General features: G+C 33.8%; 1 protein-coding gene across 1 annotated transcript in view; it reads right to left on the bottom strand.

The window, feature by feature from the left end:
- Positions 1 to 2,774: 2,774 nt before the first annotated feature.
- LOC139097971 (putative uncharacterized protein DDB_G0282129) overlaps positions 2,775 to 19,183 on the bottom strand; it is a 50,925-nt gene continuing 34,516 nt past the window's right edge. The window contains exons 3-4 of the mRNA XM_070650028.1: positions 13,570 to 14,125; positions 2,775 to 8,851 (exon numbers count right to left, since the gene is read on the bottom strand). Of these exons, the coding sequence (XP_070506129.1) occupies positions 6,540 to 8,851; positions 13,570 to 14,125 (2,868 nt within the window). The 3' untranslated portion in view covers positions 2,775 to 6,539. The remainder of the gene's footprint in view (positions 8,852 to 13,569; positions 14,126 to 19,183) is intronic.

Below are 19,183 nucleotides of genomic sequence, written 5' to 3'. Positions count from 1 at the left end.
CATCCTCAGGCAATCTCATATATCCAAGGCAAAATGATAAATATTAAGTAATGTCCAAAAGGGACCTAGCATTAAAATGTCAGCATTCTTATTCTTTATTTTTTTCTCGCCCCAATGTTTTGTTGTCTTTTATTCTCAATGTATTCATGGAAGCAATTGTGAGACGATCGGAATATGCTGTAAATAAAGGAAAAAATCTTGAAAATTGTTCAAAAAGCCTTCAAAAGCCAACAAAATGCTCGCATTTACTATAATGTGGTTAGTGCTGCTGCTGCTGCTGTTGCTGTTATTTATTTGATCATCGACTGGACAACAATAATACAATAAAAATGACAAAAAATTGTACTGAATAAGAATGATTGATGATTCCATCCCAATGCTTCTGAATAAAAAAATTCTTTTTGGAAACATTAAAAATTTTAATATCCGCCCTGTATTATGTGACAATTTTGTTATTTTCTTTGCCTTTGCTACCGCTTTAACATTACTTAAATGGTCACTTGCTTTAATGGAATTTTGATTTAGGCAACTGAATTTCATTGCGGCAGTTTGTCTTGATTATAAAGAGATGATTTAGGAATTGATAATGTAAGTGATCTAAATGACTTGATGTATCTATTTGATGAGTGCATGGCTCAACAAAACTTATTAAAACTATGTAATAAAGTGTCAAGATGATGTGTTGAGCCAAGTCCTAATCCATGAGGAACAGAAACTTCCTGTACAGGTAAATTTTCCTGATCTGAAAATTCAATAACTTCTTAGTATATAAAACACCAAAATATAGACCTAAAGAATTTGATGTTCCTTATTTGTATCTAGTTTGAAGGCTGAAATAATCATGAAAAAAACACGGGTAGAAATGTCCGAAAAATCCGACCTCAGATCAACGTGACTCTGGTCCCAAGCTAAATTCGATGAAATTTAGGTTCAGGTAAGAGTCTAGTCAGTCAATTGGCAGGCGGAAGCCGATATAGGCGACATCTTCGAGAGGCCATGGATCATAATTGATCTGTACGGCCAGCGAAGTAAGTAAGTAAGGAAGAGCCATGCCAGGCAAGGGTCAGGTTTTCAGTCATTTCCTCGTCGTATTTTTTCTAGGAGCCAGCTTTCAGTGACATCTCATGTTTGAAAAAGCTATGGTATTGTAGTGATCGGAAAACCGGCCCCATACCAACGCGACATTTGCTCCAGATCAGATTAAATGATGGCTTCAGCTTCAAGTCAGACCCAATCATGAGACCGAATTTACTGCCATTTCAACGTTGTGATCTTTCCGTGATGTTTCTTACCCTCTCCTTTATCCAACCTGATGTTCTGATTTCATCTTAAACTTGAACATTAAGCAATTTAACTTAAGTATGGTTCAAATACACAAAACTTACAAAATATCCATAAATATTAATTTCAAATTTTCATACAAAGCCAAACGCTATTCATTCTACCAACCTAATATTTCTGTAACTAAGCTACAATTCAATCTGAAAATATCCATTTTAATGTAAATTACTTACTAACTCAACCATAAATGAATAATAAATTCAATTAAATTGTCATCTTTATCTTCTACCTTTTATGATCCTTTAATCGTCCATTGTTAGACTTAAACTATCTCAAAATTTAAATGATAAATGCTGTATTGTCAACCTCGACTATTATTGTCCTCCTTACCATTTTATATTCAATCTCTGCAATAATTTTTGTTATTTCTGTGAGAAGCTGAAAAATTGTACAACGACATTCTGGGTGGCGACGGAATTAAAAAGAATAATGACATAGTAATAAAAGTAGAAGCTACAAAACCTGATTCTTATTTTTACATTCAATTAATCCTGAAATTTGACATTTTAATTAATTTAAGAATCTATAAAATAGATCCCGAGCAGCATAAATGAAGGAGGGTACGGCACGGAGATTTTAGGGCTTTGGTAAAGCTCTTTTATTAACACTAAATGGAAGTTGTCTCAGTGTGGCTTCTGTATGGCTGTCTAACAGAGGCGGCTTGGTATGTCTCCTATATGACTGTCTAGGAGCCATGTAGCTTCCTTATGTAGGCGTTCCATGTCACTTCTATAAGGCTGCCTAATAGAGACGCCTTAGTGTTGTTTATAAAAGTCTGCCTAGGAGAGGCTCCTTCATATGGCATCTACATATATGACTGCAAAATAGAGCTTTCTTGTGGTTTCTTGTTGATAACTTAATAGAACTTAATAGAACGCCACCGAGTTTCTTCTTCGTCGTCGTGTAGCTCAGAATGGGCGCCTTTGAGTATATTTGTGTCGGTGCCTCAGTGCAGCATTTATATGGGTGCATTGTAGAAGCGCGTCCACATGAATTATTCAAGGCTGCCTAGTAGAGGCGCCTCTGTGTGGCTGCTATATTGCTGCTTAGTAGAGACCCTTCCGTATGGCTTCTATATGGCTGCTTAGTAGAGTCGCTCCGTATGGTGGCTTAATAGAGACGCATTTGTAAGGCTGCTAAGTAGAGTCGTCTATGATGGTTTCTAAATCTACCTATTAGGAGAGTCTTGACTTCTATATGGCTGCTTACCAGAGGTACCTCCATGTGGCTTTTATATAACTGTCTGATAGAAGGGGCTTCATTTAACTTCTATATGACTATCTGGCTGCCTAATAAAATCTACTTCCGTTTAGTGTCAATAAAAGAAAAATTAAAGCCTTAAAAGCTTGGTATTGGAGCCTTCTTCACTTGTGTCACTCTGTAAATTGGGATATAATTGAAAAATAAACGCAATATTTTTAAGTATTTCTTCAGCAAAATAAATTTTTCTTTATTTTTTGTTCGTCATAAAATAATAAATATTCATATCTTTTTCATTAATTTACATTTTTTTTTCGCGTAAAATATACTCTATATAAATTTATTTTATACAAGCATTAATGTAATAGTATTATTATGTAAGGGGGCATCAGGGACAAAATATTTATATATCATCAGCATGTAGAGCCTGCAAAGCTCAACTCAATTCTTTCGTGGGGGGATTCTTTAATGGGGAATTTTTAATGGCATAGTAAAATATTTTTATGATTCTTCATACTTTATATATATTGCATTGTTTCCCACGCTCTGCCTTATATACACTTTTTTTTTTGCCTTTTCGTTGACGCGCGAAATATCGTAGAAAATAAAAACAGAGATTGCAATTAGCTCATCATTAAGGGGGTATATAAGTTAACGAAAATTAATTAGCATTTAGCATCTTCCATAAATTAGTCCCTTTTCTAAAATATTAAATGAGAATGAGCCTTCAAATGATGTTGTATGCTGTGTGAATGATGGGGGTTTTGGTTTTTGGGTCAAGTGTTTGTAAGAGGAATTTTCATCTTAATAGAATTTTTATTTTTTGTTTTGCAAAAATTCCATTGAAAAAATTTTCGTTTCGTTTCGTTGAATTTTTAATTCGTTTTAAATTTTGAGTTAAAATTTAGAAGAATTTTCGAGTGAGGAGAAATGGAGGTGACTAAAAAACTGTGAGTGTATAGTAAAACTGTCAAAAGATTCCCTAACAGGCAAAGAGATGCTTTCATGGTCCAGAAAGACCAATAAGGTACTTAAAACCGATCTTTGTGCCTGCTAGGAATTTTAATTACAGTTTTAAAACTTCGATTCATTTTAGTTGGAGCTAACTCCTAGATTATTTACATACAATTTAATCTTAGGATTGAAAGCCTTAGTTGCGAGTTCAAATAGAATAGAATCGTTAAAAGTAATAAATTTCAAATGTTAAATAAATTGAACAACCTTTGGAACCGGTACCTAAAGTACCATAGTACAAACTATCTAGCATTAAAAATTTTGACTCTAGAGACCGGCTATATAACTGTAAAGTACAAGACATGGAAATGGCCAATAATTCAGCTCCAGGTTAACATGATTTAAGCTTCAAATCTGATTCGATGAAATCTGGAGTTTTCTGCGATTTCCACAGCACATCGCTAGATTTCATCGAATTTAGCTAAAAGCTAGGGTCACGTTGGCCTGGGGCCGGATTTTTGGCCATCTTGCACTTTCTGGAATTATCTATTATAGCTAAATAAGCTTTATTTTCTAGATTGATTGAAGTATACCCTTCCTAATAAGCCATTAACTATTGAGTCTGAGCTTCAAAAAGAAAAATCGAGTGCATGCTCCTAATCTGTTCCCGTTCCCTAGCTTCACTAGATTCTGCTCAATAAATAAGCTCTTTTCCCTTCCTAACTAGTTTATACCCAAAAATACGACTGTATTCTCAAGTCAGATTGGCTATTTAAATAAACCAGAATACTCAGCTCTACAAAGTAAGCAACAGCATTGTTAGAGAAAATTCTAGCTCCAAAGCTGCATAGAACATCATAAAATAGAGCAATTCCTACAACACAGCAGCTCAATATAGAGAATATCTCAAGAAAGAAGCCCACAATAAATCTAAACACATATACATAACCCAATACTTCACCCCTAACTCCAAAAAGGTCTAGAAAAATTTCCATCCTTTCCATTCCTTCATTAATAAAAATTTAGGAAGGATTTTAATAATCATCCATAATCATTATTTTTATGGAAGAAAATTAATTATCCGAAAGGTCTTTGAATAAATTCTTAAAAAAATTTGAATATTCATGAAATACCTAAAATGTTTACGATTCCTATGAATAATTTCTTCATGATTTGTTGTGTCAATAAATTTTTTTATGACTTCTTCTGTAAATTAAGTTTGTGATTTGTTGGACGCAAATTCATGACTATTCAAAAAAAAATTAACTTCTTTCAATTTCACACCATATAAAAAAATTTGTAATCTCATATTTTGTTGCTTATGCAGCCATCGGTCACAACTTGCAATATTTAACGGAAATTTTTTTAGGCTTAAAATGCTTGAAGTGAAAATTTCTCCTCGTTTTTTGCTGTCAATTATTTAACATAAATGTGAAATTGCATCGCTAATTCGACCTTCTCGCTTTGAGCAGTCGTCGAAAATTTGTTTGCAATTTCTCAATAAAATTCTATTTTTAAATAATAAATTTAATGGGTAATTTATGTCAAAATATTGCTTAGCTTGCTAATTGAGATTGAGTGGATTATGTGCTTTTTTGAGGGAAATGTATCTGGTGGCACAACAGTTATTTTTTGCATCTTGAATAAACAGTTTTCTACGGGTCATTTGAATTTGACGTCCGGTATTTTTCCGGATAGAAGATTCCGGAAAAGGAAGTGGGGAGTTCCCAATAGGAGCTGTATAAGGGTAGGGAAGTTCCCAAATACTTTAGAGGGTTTCTTGATTTTTTTGCTCAAGAAGACCTAATAAATTAAAGAAATTTGGATGTCAAACGGGTTATTACCCCTGAACCAGTATTGTGTACTAGTCATATATTGAGCAATTTGACTGTAGGAACTGTAAGTTCACTGTTTTGAATTCTATATGAATGCACCTCTATTTTGGTACTAGCCGTCCTGCACCGCATTGATAACACAACTTGAAAAACAAGCCCCAGTATGACCTTCACTTTTGGTACAATATGTAATAATTATGTTGCTCAGCACTTCCTCCACTCAATTAGAACCCCTTAATTATCTATATAGGATATTCAACCAACAGTCAGAGTTACATACTGTTTCACAGAATATATTATATTCCACATATATAGTTCACAGTACACAAGGGAAAATTTGTGGATATGTGTGATAGTTCACACATTTTCCACATATATTCACCTAATTCTACAAGTGGCACATACTATATACATTTCCAAAACATACCAGGTTCTGTTGTTAACTACCCTACTGTAGAATATAGAACATATTCTCAGAAATTTGATTGAAAAATTATCAGTTCCCAATTAGAAAAAATACGTTAAAACCAGATATCAACTGGACATTAAGTTGCCATCAACTAGTTCTAACGTATTTTTGTGCACTTGGAAGTTGATTCCAATGAGTTTTGAACTCTTTACCTTGCAAGTCATTACAGTTAAGAGGTCCCAAATAACTAAACCACTAAGCCATCGACCCACTTCATCCCACAATAAAGCTCATAATCAAAAATCCTGTATCAACCCTAGAATACAAGCATATGTTTAATGGCCATCTTACGATACCTAGTTAGCGTGTGTAGCAGACACAGGCAGAACGCTTCCTAGGAAATAGGTAATTCCAATACAGCAGTTCTCTAATGTTAAATATTGGAGTTACCAAATTCCTTGGGCGCGTTCTGCCTATGTCTATTACACGTACTCATTTGTACTGTAAAGTGCTCTTTAAGCATATGCTTGTATGTTAGAGCAATGGACGCTACTAGTCAACATCCCTCTATGCCTTCCCAGAAAACCTTCTAATTTTCCTCTCAAATCTTGAAATACATCAGTTAAAAAACAGGAAAATAATCAAACGAAATATAAAAAAATGCTTTTTTTCACATTTTCAACTCGAAACGCCTTCGTTAGTCGTTCATTAAGCATAAACCTCTTATCTGTCAGAGGCGAAAAATAAAAAAATATAAAGAAGAGAAGAAGTTAAAATGTAAAAGAAAATAAAGAGGCACTTTACACAAATGAACCTTCAGCATAAAATTTCTTTTTAGACATCAAAATGGGCTTCGATATCAAGCCAGACTCTTTTAAAAATTTCTCATATCGTATTTTATTATTTTTCTTAAAATCAACTTTTGGTGTTTCAGCCAATTCCATTAGATTTGTTGTCGTTGACTTCACTGGTGATGTTTTATGAATTTCACAGGTTGATGATGTTGATGATGCGGATGATGATGATGATGATGTTGTGGATTGTGAGGATGAGACTGATGATGTTTCATTAATTTTAATAACTGTTGTAAAATTATTATTATTTGTCTCAATTTCAATTCCATTAATGCTACATTCTGATGATGGTACTGTCTCGTACTCAAAATCTTCAAGATTATATTCAACTTTAACGACAGCATCATCACTATTTACAATATTCTCGTCATCAAATTGATACATCTCTTTGATATTCTCAATTTGTGGTGTTATGACAATATCAGTCTTTGTATATTCAGCATCTAGATTATACCAATCAAATTCTTGTTGGATTTCCTCATCAATAATTTTAATTGTTTGTTGATGTTTCATTGGCACTGGCGGTGGTTGTTGTTGTTGCTTTTTATTATTTGTTGCATTATTCATCTCCGTTATGATCTTTGACTTTTCCTTTTCTTTCTTAACGTTAACGAAACTTCCAATTGGAATTTTCTTCTTCATTGGTGACTTTGTGATGTAATTGTCATGTCCAATGCATTTATTATTGTTACTTGGTGATGATTCTTTCTTTGTTGTTGGTGATGTGGGCGTCTCGATGCCGGGTATTATTGAATAAACGTTCGGTAATTTTGGTACATCGGCAAACGAATCATCGTCATTGACACATTCAGGTGTGGGTGTAGGAACTTCTTTAATTTCTGAATATTCATTATCAACTAAATTATCAGCATCATTATGTATCTCAGCTGTAACAACTTTGACACTTTTAATTGTATCTTGTATTTCAGATATTGATGCATAATCCGGTTCCGATTCATTAAGCTCATAATCGGAATTGGATTTTTTTGTATAAATTTGATCCTGAACGAATGCACGTTGCTTTGCAATTTGTTGCAGTTTCATAAGATTACTTGGTTTTGGTGGAAGCGTTGGCTTAAAGTTATCAATTGTACTCTTTGCATCCATATCGACATATGTTCGTGATGATCCAATCAATTCATATTCATTGCTGTATGTACTTTGATTCTCATATGTTGAATTTAATACATCATCATCAGAATTTATGTCCGATGGTAATGAATGATGATGTTGATGTCGCGGAAGTGACTTTATTTGAACCATACTATTTTTCGTTGAGAAATGAACACGCTTATGTGATCGCGTTGGTGCAACATTATTTGTTGATGTTATGCTGCTATTTTGCGATTCTTTTGTTGACTCTTTTGGCTTATTATCGGGTTGTGACTCAATATATTCATCCATAGATTGTTGTAATAGAATTTGATTAACACATTCGAGGACACTGTTTGAGACACCCGTTGATATATTACCATATGGTGATTTTGGTGTACCAATGATATCATTCTCATCTATATCACTTATGTACCAGTCATCGCGTGTTACTATCTTTTGTTTAACTTCCAATCCCTCATCACAATATTTTCTCGTTATTGTTGCATTTCCATCACTCATTATTGTATGATTATGATGGTTGCCATTATTATTATTATTATTATTATTATTATCATTAAATTCATTTTTATCATCAGTGACTGTCACTTTAATTGCATCATCATGACTATCAGCATCAATTGAGCTTACATTATCATTATTATGCGGTGATATTGACAATATTTCTTTCTCTTTACCATCATTAGCTGTAACATTTAATGTTGTTAGACTTATACCATGCATACGATTTATTTTCAATGAATGTGTATCCTCTACATGCTGCTTTTGTTGTTTTATACCATGAATATCATTCATAATTAGTGAAAATTTTGCACCACCTCCACATATTGAACTTTTACTAATTCCATTTATATGCTCATTGCTTGCACCACGTGCACCTATTGTATTATTATTTTTATCGTTGCTGTTGTTACTGCTGGGAAAGTCTTTTGATTGTGACAATGCATTTGCATTTAAATTTATGCTCTTATTTCTATTACTGTCAACACTACCACTATGTGGGCGAGATTGTAAATAACCTTTATATGATTTTTTACTCGTATACTTTTTACTACGACGTGCTGTTGAAAATGGATTTGGACTAAGTAGCACTTCTTGTTCCTCACTTGATGACATGTATTCTATACTTTGTATAGATGAATAATCTAAAATGAAATATGATTTTAAAAAAGAAAATTGTTGTTAGTTATTGCGAATATATAAAAAAAAAATAATATTTATGGCCAATAAAAAGCATAAGAGGAGGCACAGAATTGGTACACAAATAAAAACGGATTTATTGGTTTTTGAGAATTTATGACTATGTGCGGTTGATGCGCATTTACATTTTAAGCATAAAAAAACATATGCAAATGATCATTGAAAGTTCGTCTACTTTCCACTCCAAGGGAAACCTTTCCGGGGTCATTTTTGGATACCCAACAGACACAATAAACAGTTCTTATAAGGCAATTAAATTTTTTTACGACAAAATTTACATATTTTCGACTCGCAAATTGTCATATAAAATAATTTTATGTGTTTTTACTATCATGTGTGAGCACTGCTAATTAATAGGATGCTTATCGACTAGGGGATTCATAAAATTGAAGATTGTAAGATTTTGATGACCGGGAAACGGTCATGAGATTGAAGTTTAAAATTGTATGAAAATCGCTTAAATTACGTAGGGGTTTTGGGAATTTAGTAGTGAAGGTAAGAATGGTCGATCCAGGATCAGTTTTTACCCGAACTTAACGTTGACTCATCTTTGGAGTTGAGTCGACTTAAGACCAAGATTTCATGCAAAATTCGGGTCGACCACTAGTTCTGGTTTTTAATGTCGTATAAATTAAAATTAAAGTCCTTAATATCCCGAACTGACAGAAGGTTTAGAAGGATTGAGCTGTCTTCAGATATTTCCTACGCGTGGCACTGGGCCCTCGTGCGTCCCAGCCAAGGAAGTAAAAGTAAGTAAGTATAATTTAACTGCTAATAAATCTTTAATCTTAATGTTCATCTATACCCGAACAGCACAAGTCAGTTAATCGATAAAAAATTCGACATTATGCTGAAGTCAATTTGACCTGGTGACAGATCTAAACCAGATCCAGCATTAATTCAGAGTCCAGTCGGCCAAGACCCGGATTTTTGATCGATTAACTTAACTCATTTGTGCTTTCAAGGGTATTTGATTCTAGTCAGTTCAAACCTAGATCAACAGTTAATGATCCAAAAGACAGAAATAAGTAAAAATAGCCGAAAAGCCAGCATTTGGCCAATTTTGCTTTGATTGGAGGCCAGATAAGATGAAATCCGGTCTAAGGCCAGGGTCAAGTCTTCTTGATGCTGTATTTGGCCGGATTTGGTAGTTCGCAGAGATCAAAGCCGTTGATTTTTTAGTCGGCGACGGCTAAAAATCAGCTTAGCTAAGCGGAAATTAAGCGACTTCGATCTCTGGTAGTTTGTTTGGCATGTGATTTCCGAGTAATGGGGTCTGCACTACTTCTAAGTCGGCATTACTGTCTTTAATCCAGAGAGGAATTGCTTGACCAGTGTGCTATAATTATGTCTCAAAGAATGAGGCATCGATTCACTTCAACTACCGCAACCCACATTTTCAATTGTCTTTATTGGACTTGATTCCTTTTATCCTCAATTTTAGGATCCCTAAAATTTTATAATCATCAAAATCATGCTGATAATTTTAATATGTCCATTCTGTATTTCAGAAAATAATTTATCCCTGACCAGCAATAACTTCCAGCAAAACACTATAATCCATAGCATAATAATTTGCTTGAGATAAGTCAACACAATTGACACAGACAGACAGAGATGGACAGTGAAACTCATAAATATCCAACAAAAAAAAGAGAAAATATGAATGAATTAGTGTGCACATGATGACATTAATTCAATCATCGAGAGCTACAATATGATAAAATGGAATGCCATATGCTATAAATCAGAAGAAATAAAAACCAACAGAAGAAAAAGTATATATGCACAGATTTTTTTATGTCAATTAAACGATTTACATTTTAATTCATTTTCATTGTTGAAAAAATATATTCAGCAGCTCTGTAAATATCTCTTAATTTTTTGTGTGGATTAAATTGTTATTGTTGATCGTTTTAATGGCAATTAAAAAAGTTTTTGTGTGTGCGATTTTTAACATAATGCAAAAATTATTAGATTTTCTTGTTTGTCTGTTAATTCAGGCAAACCGCTGGAAAGCATTCTGCAGCGCTGTTTGACTATGATAAAGCTTATTTGAATGGATATAAATGAGGTGTGATTTTTACTTCATTTCACCATGACTTTGGGGCAACTTGAAGCTTGTTAAAATTTATTAAGTCCTATTGAGCACTTTGGACAGTAGTGGGCAACCTGTGTGTTGCGGCACACTAGTGTGTCATCATAAATTGTTGGAAATGCCATGACCCGCAGACAGTGTTGACTTCGAGCCAATTTGAAGCTTGTTAAACTTTATTAAGTCCTATTAAGCACTTTGGGCAGTTGTGGGCGACCTGTGTGATGCGGTACGCTAGTTTGTCATTATAAATTGTTGGAAATGCCATGAACCGCAGACAGTGTTGAGTTTCAGGCAATTTGAAGCTTGTTAAAATTTATTAAGTCCTATTAAGCACTTTGGGCAGTTGTGGACAGCCTTTGTGTCGCGGCAGACAGTGTTGACTTTGAAGCTAACTTGAAGCTTGTTAAAATTTATTAAGTCCTATTAAGCACTTTGGACAGTGGTGGGCAACCTGTGTGATGCGGCACGCAAGTGTTCTTCCAAAATGCCATGAACCATATGCCGTATGCAAATTCAGTCAAGCATAACCATAAATAACCATCAAGATATCCTACAAGAAACAAAAGGTTCCCCACCACTGCATTAAGCACTCAGAAGCTTGACTCATTTTTTATATTAAAAGTGTAAACCTCATTCTCATATTTCACCACGTCCGCTTATCACAATTTTGTGATAAGATTTAAAGTACATTACACAATTATCGCGAATTTACTCTTTTCGGTGTGAAAATTTACAGCCTTGAAAAGTTGCCATAAACTTGATAAATTACCACACAAAAAAAAGACTTTAAATGCATTTATTTTCGTAAACTTTTATCGACTACAATTTTTTAATCAAATAGAAACCGCAATTAACAATAAGCGTTGATGTATAAATTCTTGTGTTGAGCATTTAATTCTACCAATAAAGCACAAGCAAAGTCATTCCTTATTTGTTTGAAATTAATTGCTAATTTTTTTTTTTTTTTTGCTGTTTTATACTCGTTTACACAATTATGACAAACGAGGAACTTAATGGAACTTCCTTTAGTTTAATTAAAAGTAGATTGATCTAGCTATCGGATTTTGCAATGACTACACAGAGTTGAGATTATCAGAAAATGATGTTAATGGTCAGTTAATGGCAGCTATTTACTCATATTCCATGATTTGTGGTGTCGAAATTGTTCTGTCAAAATGAAATTCGCACTGTTTTTGAAGACATTTAGATCTTTTGTGTATTTGCCATACTAGCATTCTAGGTAGACAACTTGACATAATGTCTAGGCAATAGCAAGATCCTCAATCGACTAATGACACTTGCTCTGGAGCATTTAGTAATTATGCAGTCTTTGGATAGAATCCATAAGGGAAACGGCGACCAGGAGCTCCTAAAGCTACATGACGCTTCAGACAGTGATGATGGAATGTCAGATCAAAGTTTAGACAGAGAATTTGTACAAACTAGATAACAGAACCAGCAACAGAGTCAGACGGAAAGACTTTTGCTGTAACCTAAGCTCCACATAGAAACATGGTTGCATGTGAAATGTGTAATTATGTCAAATTATTCATTCGAGAATAGCTCGGTAGAATTGTGATTTAGTGGCTAGGCATTTATTTATTGCACATGACCACAGTATTCATGGGTTCGAAACTCAGAATTGAAAATTTTGTAGCTTTCTCAGTCATATTCACACCAAATTTTCAATTTGGGTAAATATCTTGACCTTGTGTTTGTCGATGGCAGATCAGTGTACTGAGTCACACAGTTTGGACGATACTACTTTATACTATAATTGGCCTTGAAATGCATTCACTGTGTAGTTATAGATAAGATATGGGAAGGTCTAAATTATTTTGATATATTAACAACATCACTTAATGGAAGCTACGAAGAAAATTCTAGAAGATTGAGGAGAAATTTCTAGCTCCATCTCTGATTCTTACCAGGATCAGACACTTCAAAGTATAGTAAATACAGTATGTCCAGTACTCTGTTTATTGAACTTTCATATAAATACAATAAGTACAGTACTGGATTTTTGGATTGTCTGACCCTTGGATTCTTAGACTATAGATGTTCATTTGAATCTATTATCGTTTAAACTATGCCAAATCTAAAAAAAAATAAACATTAGCTTTTTAGACCTTAAGGTCCATAGCTGTGCGTTTAAGTGCGTTTCATGGCTATTGATAGTTTAACGAGAGAGGATTCGTCAGATCTCTTGCTTAAAATGCCTAATCTAGTCCGATAAAATAACTATATTTAGAAAGACAATCCCAGAATGATATTTTCAATATGTAAATCTACGGAAATAAGTCTTAATAATAAGATCACAAAAATCCTAAAACATTGTCCAGAATTCTCATCTTCTAAGAAAATCAGCCACAATTCAATTCACTATAATTCATTGAAATAAAACAATCATCAACAATGTATCAGAACATCCGGTTATGGATGTAAAGAAAAAAAAGACCAACTTTGTTTCCAACTCTAAGTAATCCTCTTATAAGGAATTAAAAATTATTCTAATAATATTTCATTTTTTTTTCTGTAAAATAATAAAAAGTAGTTCCAACTCACCATCACTGATGTTGTTTGAAAATCCATTAATATTTGTTGTTTGTGTTGCCATACTTTTTGTTGCCCTCAAATAATATTTTTTCCTGCACATCGGACAAAACTCAGCCGTCTCATTGTTACCAATTGTATCATCATCATTGTCAACACCAAGCTTCACCTTCATATTTGATATTGTATGCATTTGTCGATTGATAACTTTATCTTTCTCACATAATTGCTGCTGTATAACTTCCTGTTCTTTTCGTAATTTCTTTTCAAATAACATTAACGCCTTCACGATTTTTGATAGATGCTCGTCACGACATTTCTTTTCACTTTCTATTTCCAGATTTGAAAATAGCATGAAATTCTTTAAATAGCGCTTCAAGTCTGTACCATTATTGTTATTGTTATGTCTTTCAATGCTGTTGTTAGCACTCGATGACTTGGAATTTTGACTTTCTGTCGTTTCATCGTCGACGCCCATTTTATAGGTGAAAAGACTATTGCTGTTATCTGTCAAACTGTTGCCTTTTAACTTATGCTGTTTCGGCTGTTGTTGTTGCTGCTGTTGTTCCTGTTGAATATAGGGCATTAATAATATAATGTAGTTAAAATCACAATGATAGTAATAAGGTTGGAGTATATCATAAAATAGCTAATTTATTGCTATATAGCTAGCTGTGCTCTTATCATTTATCATTATTGATAGCAATTCCGCACAGTCGCAATTTTTATTATTTTTTTTTATAATACCTCAACTGTCTTTGTATAACAATATTCTCTACTGTTTACTTCCATATTTCATTAATAATAGTCTAATGAACATGAAGTGTGATAAGGAAATAAATGCTATTGGATTAAGTGGAATTTCGGTGGATATGGCGCATTTGTGGGTTTTGTGTTTAATGACAAAGGATTCTTTGATTTGTATTCAGAGTTGTTATTGGATGTATTTTAACAAAAACCTATCCAGGAAAGCACATGACGAAGAAATGGTTAATAATCAGGTCTCCAGGTGACTTGACTCTGGATTGAGACTGGATTTTGTCGAATTTGGCCTCAGGTCAGAGTCACGCTGGCCAGTCACGTTGGATTTTCAGCCATTTCTACGTCGTGTGCTTTTTGGGTATGTTCACGGTCAAGCAGAACCTATAGAGCATACCCGAATAGCTCTTATCGGTTAATACAGTGTTGTCCCAATCGATAGCTCGCCTTGGTGACAAGGTTCAACCAAAATAGGTTACGGCTTACGATTCATGGCATTTACAAGAATAACGATGACAAACTAATGTGCCGCGAGACGCAGTTTGAAAAACACTGGGTTAATCGATCCAAAATCAGAGTCAGACAAATGCTTCTTCAACTTTGTGCCATATCCGGCTTAAATCCGGCACCATGTCAGAATTACACCAGTCTAGTTCCGGAATTTGGATCAACTAACCAACATGTGCTATTCAGGCTTGATTAAAGCTAATTTTCTCTCTAATTCAAACCCTATTAGACTCAATGACTACCAAAATTAGCACAAACTTCGTCAGATCGTCATCAATTAACCCTTTTTACCATCAAAAACATCACATGACAAAATAGAATTTCGCAATCAAACACCAATCCCCAAAAACCCGCCAAGTAGATTTAAACAATCGCGATAATTCATTATCAAATTTGATAAATGGTTTTTCTGTGCTCAACAATTAATTTGTCATAAGGTGAAAATGTACATCAAAACGTTATAGGCGGAAGAGTAATGGAAAGTTTCTTGTGAGGTCATAAATGTATTTTTACCCAGCAATATGTCATCTGTTGTGACTAATAATTGATGAGAATACAAACAGTAAATACACAAAAAAATGATAATGGTTGTTGATATAAAGTAAAACAGCCACACGGGATAGATAATAGAGAATAGGCCGTTGAGGTACGCAATATGAAGTTTAATGTAAAGACAACAAACATGATAAAGTCAATTGTCATGCACGACAGAATTCTTTATTTTTGTGGTCAAAAAAAGACTTTAAGTATTATGAGATTAGTAAGCACATGCTTTGAGACTAAACAACAATTTTTATGCATATGTAATAAAGTATATCCAATGCGGTTTTCACTCTCAATAGACTAGTTTTATATTAAGCACATTGCCATATGGCAATTTGCATTCATTTCTTCTTATTTACATAAAACTGTTTATAATACGTATATGCTGAGATTATAAGCGAATTTGCCAGAGAAAATGATGCTGTAATTTGCATTTTGTCTGTTTTGTTTGTAACGTGATTCTAAAATCGAGAATTGATGATGATTTCAATCAAGCTGCGATGTGAATGAACGGAGCTTTAATTCTATTGTATAGATTGATTTGATGACTAAATTTATCGAACGGATTTGATGCTATAATGATGATTATAGCCTAGTCGATAATAAAATCATCAAATAAAATGGGAAAAAAATATTGCGAAATTGTCGACAAGCTTTAGATTTTAGAAGGTTTTTTTTGAGATATTTATTGCTATTTTCTCATCATAAGACTTAATAGTGACGTTATGACTACGAATGTGACACGAGCGAAGATAGAAAGATTTATTGAGATGTAAAATTGTAACAGTCAATAAGATATTGAGGGTTGGAATGCTATCCATACACTAGCATGCATACCCGAATATCACAAGTCAGATAATCGATCCCTAACCGGCACCAGACAGGTATCAGGTCAACGTCACTCCGATATGGTGACAAATTTGAACCGAATCAGAATATTACATGCTCAAAAATACTAATTAGCAACTTAGAAGGCACAAGGAGTAGAAATCGCTGAAATTGCAGTCCCAAACCATCAAGACTATGACCACAGATCAGATAATATGAAATCCGGCTTCAAGTCAGAGTCAAGTCAGCTAAGGATCCGCTTTTCGGTCATTTAAATGGCCGTGTACTTTCCGGACATGCTCATTTAGAATAGCAAGCTACAATTATGTAGCCCAGCAAGCTCATTCTCTGGAATGAGATTCGAACCCTCAACAGCATGAATATTGTATTACTTAACCCAATCAATCAACCACAATGACTTATTTCAAGGCCTAGTAGGCGAATATACATATGAAGGATTCGAACCCTCAACAGTAACTCATTTTCGAACATTCTAGTATTCAACCCAATCAGTCATAAAGACTTATTTCAAGGCCTCGCAAATTCGCCTCCATATGACCAACTTACATAACATTCTAATCATCTTCAACATCAATTTCATCATTCACTGCAAAATGATCGAAAAATAAAAAAATTGCAAAAGAGCCAAAACAAAAAATTTCACCTGCAATCACGATAAAAATGCGCATTCATCAATCACATCAAGGCATATCTTAACAGCAATTAATCATATGTGCATACATCATACTTATAAATTCGAGAGCGTGTCAAGAGCGCGTATCACACTCATATCAAGTTATCTACTAAGTAATTTGAATTTTTATCGCAAATGTTAAAGAATTTAAAGCGATAAAATATAAAGCAACTATCTAATGCAAGGTCGGACAGGGGCAGATCATTAATCAGATCCGTTTTACGATCATTTTTATTTCACTTCTGCTATGCAAGAGAAATCTTTCACTTCCAATTCATCCAAATGTCTTTGAATATCGCATTAGCGGTTGACGAACGCATTATGCGAGTCTTTCAAGTTTAAAGCATTTTCCTATCTTACTGCTGCCTATACATTTATTTTATTATTATTAATTTCCATCTTTTTTATGCTCAATTCAATTTTTTTTATATTATTTTTATTTTTATATTTGCAATCTCCGGCCGCTGATGAATGTAAAATGTGTGTATATATAAAAAATTGTTTGAAAGTTGTTAGATGTCTACCGTATAGATGCAAATTTTATGAGGATTGTGGCTTGGAAGAGATTTTTATGGGCTGAATATTCATTAAACTTGTGGATGAGGGCTAGGTTCTGAATTTTTTTTGGAGGAAATTTTAGAGATGGAGAGATTCAAATTGGATGTTGGAGATGTGAATTGTGAATTGCTTCTGACGAAATGCCATAATACCTTAAAATAGCCTCAATCTAAAAGTAACTAGAACTGATTTGAACAAAATGGATTAGGCGACACAAGTCTCAGCCATTTGGAAGTCAAACAGAGTTCTTAGATCAAGTGGATTAGTTTAGATTGCTTACAGTTGTTGTATCTGCTCTGTGTCACTCAGGTAGAACAACTAACTGCTAACTATGCAAAATACATAGAGTACTGCTAAACCAAACTAATGCATGTGTCAGATTCAGGACTCCAAATAGTAAATAGAATAGCACAAGTTGAAGCAGACCTTGAATCAGGCTGAATTCTGGAACATCCAGTCATAAATAGACAAATTTGTCAGTATGAAGCTAGAGCCACTGTCGAGTCATTAAGCAGCTAAATGATAAATAACTGAAGCTCTATCTTGTAAGAATGTGAGTTCGAATCTCACCAAAAATTGATAAAGTGGGTCATATCCATCCGTTCTAAATATAAAGTACTCAAACAAAGGATTAACACCCTCAAATTCCCAAATCAAATGGAATTATAACAAGATACTTTAAACCCAAAAGTCTAGACATTCCTTTAACACAAAAAAAAATAATTCCATCTTCAAATGCACAAAGAAGCACCCAATTCCTCACACCCAATCCCCAACAGAACACAAAACGCTAGAAGCATTTCATTTTATTACATGTGAATGTCTTGAAGCTATTCACAATTCTATTAAAATCCAATTTTCATATTCGTGGCGCATTCCAATCTCTGTCTTAAAAAGTATAAAAATCTGTATTTTATGCTACATACAACCGCCAAAAAGTACGCAAAATTATCATCATCATCACCACCATTTGCGGTTTGCTGTGCGATGACCTTGCTCGTAATTTTTTATTTTTTAACAAATTTAATTTAATTCTTTTCATTCAGGTTTGAGTGCAAAATACAGCAAAGCAAGTGAGAGGGGAAAGAAACAGATCTTCAACAAATCTGATCACACATTCAATGCACAAAAGATGTTCACGCAAAAGCAATTAATTTCAATCTACTTTATATGTCTATTAATTTTTTTCGTAAATAATAACAATAATAGTAATGCAAATTGTAATTAAGCGAAGAGAGAATCGAGTTTAAATTACACATTTTGATTGTTAATTTGAGCTAATCTCGATAATTGTATGCGGTAATGATCAAGTAAATGAGTTTAAGCAAATTTTCCTTTTACTCATTGTAATTGTTTGAATATTATTCATAAATGAGGGGTTTAGTGTGAGAATTTTGTGCTGATGAGTTTCGAATTAATTCATGATGATGATGAGGTATGATGACTAGAATATCGATGATTTGGGGAAATTTATGATGAGTTTTTGAATGCTAATGAGTCATTTGTAGGCTGAGCGATAGAAGGTAGTGAAAGGAATCCATTTGGAGACTTAACTCGAGTGCCACGAGTGCCACAAATGAAGAAGGCTCTGTCACGAAGCTTTTAAGGCTCTGCTAAACTTCCATTATTAACACCAAATGGAAGCCAGCTATTAGAGACTTTAAAGCTCCTTGGTGGAACCTTCTTCATTTGTGTTGCTCGGGTAATGAGCTCCGAACTCCGAGTGGCTACCAAATG

Source organism: Chironomus tepperi, unplaced genomic scaffold, assembly GCF_022539635.2.
Source record: "Chironomus tepperi strain 1889 unplaced genomic scaffold, CSIRO-AGI_Ctep_v1 contig_445, whole genome shotgun sequence".
Taxonomy (NCBI): Eukaryota; Metazoa; Arthropoda; class Insecta; order Diptera; family Chironomidae; genus Chironomus; species Chironomus tepperi.
Note: the sequence above shows the minus strand (reverse complement) of the source record. Positions and strands in the feature narration are given on the sequence as shown.